Raw genomic sequence first — 1,917 nt, 5'->3', positions numbered from 1 at the left:
ATTTGGTTCTTTGTGATTGCAAACATGTTTCTGCATCTTTCGGCACAAAGCTACTCTTATTATTGATTTTGGATTAGCTTATTGAATTAAAGATGATATTAGATGTAAGAAGAGTTTTGTCTTATTACACGTAAAACTAGAAAAATTAATCCAAGCACTCAAATTCCAAAATATCCAGACACACACACACACTATTTCTATAATTAATATAAGAGCATGTTTTATTTTTATTTTAATCCTAAATATAAGACCTCAGTCTATTTTATTTTTTATATTTACCCTTTTTTTTCTAAGATGATTCTTGTAATAATGATAATTGTAACCAATACACTTGATTTAGGAAAGATAAAACCTATTTATTACAAATAACTAACTTAACCAGTTTTTTTAATCTACTTAAATTAGTCAACTAGCTCTTATAGTAGCATCAAGGACTAGAGGTAGTATTATAAATAACTAACTTAACTAATTTTTTTAAACTATGGTATTCAATTCTCACATCTACTACCACGACAGCTCTGAGTGAGAGATCATACTGTGAGCCATTTAAGTGGGGACATGCAAAAGGTGTAAGCTTTGTCAGAACCACCCATTATACCTTCTCCCCATCTTTAAGTTACAGACGAAACACGTAAGTACTGTGCAGTTAATGGCGGCATGAGACTCCACCTTCCTTCTTCGTCTTACCTTTTCCCTCTGTAACTTGCTGGCGCTGCGGAGTTAATGGCTGCATGGGATTGCACCGACTCCCCAATCATGAATGCGAAAGCAACATCACGCTAACCAGCATGTGGTAGAACTAAATCCATGATTCCAGTACCGTGTAACGTGTCTTCTGACACTGCAATAAAAAACCACTCCCCACTTTTTATCTCTGCATTGATTAAATCCCGCGTACAGTATATATCCTCAAGTTAACTTTCCGGTAGTTTGGGTAAAACCGATCGATGGCCACCTAATATGGATTTAAGAGGATATATAGTACTGTTTGAGATGGTGGATCTAAGCTAAATCCCACGACTAGCTTGTGAATAACTTGAATTTCCAAACTAAAGTGCAAGCTTATATCTAATTCATTTTTTATTTCACTGTAAAGCTAACGTATATGGGTGTGTGCGTGTGTGTGTAGTATATCCTTTCACTCTGACGACAAAAAACAGTCACTTTGCTTTGGTTCATTTTTCATTTTTCATTGCAGACAAATATAAACATGTCACATTAGTTTAAAATAATATATAAAGCAAGATGAAATATATAGGCGAACGGAATCTAGCTATTTCTTAACAGCAGGAATTTAACAGACTATGTTAGAATTTAAAAATTCGGAAAAAATGCGAATGATAATTTGGAATTCAATTGAATTTTCGCACTTATTACTAAATTGTTTTACATTTTTGTTTCCTTCACATAACCTGCAACTATATATATGCGTGCATGCCAAGTGAATGTCTCATGCAGTGACTGAACTTTTCTATTCAGTAGTTTACAACTGAAATATAGGTGATGGGGAGGAAGCTGACTTATCTGCTTCTGGTGGGTCTGTGCTTGGTGGTGGGAATATCCCAACACGCAGATGCAAGGAACTTGAAGAAGGCGAAACATCACGAAGATGTGAAGAAGCCGGAGTCCTTTCTCGGGGATAGCTCCGGAGGGATCGGCGGTTTAGGCGGACTTGGAGGAGGCGGAGGAGGAGGGGGATTTGATAATGGCGGAGGACTGGGAGGAGGAGTCGGATCGGGTTATGGGGGAGGCTTAGGAGGAGGCATATTCAAGGGAATTGGAGGGTATGGCGGAATCGGAGGAGGAATTTACAAGGGAATTGGCGGAGGACTCGGTGGAGGAATTGGTGCCGTCGGCGGAGTCGGCGGTGTTATTGGAGGTATGAAGCACGTTGACGCAAATAACAAGCAGCCATGA

At 38.4% G+C, this 1,917-nt stretch overlaps 1 protein-coding gene across 1 annotated transcript; it reads left to right on the top strand.

Annotated features, from left to right (window-relative positions):
• Positions 1-1,503: 1,503 nt before the first annotated feature.
• LOC114759902 (glycine-rich protein 5-like) lies at positions 1,504-1,917 on the top strand. The gene has a single exon (XM_028949134.1). The coding sequence runs from the start codon at positions 1,504-1,506 to the stop codon at positions 1,915-1,917; it is 414 nt and encodes a 137-aa protein (XP_028804967.1).

Source organism: Neltuma alba, unplaced genomic scaffold (assembly GCF_004799145.2).
Source record: "Neltuma alba isolate B1F8T4 unplaced genomic scaffold, ASM479914v2 tig00010915_pilon, whole genome shotgun sequence".
Lineage (NCBI taxonomy): Eukaryota > Viridiplantae > Streptophyta > Magnoliopsida > Fabales > Fabaceae > Neltuma > Neltuma alba.
The sequence above is the reverse complement of the archived record's forward strand: the minus strand, read 5'-3'. Positions and strand labels throughout refer to the sequence as shown.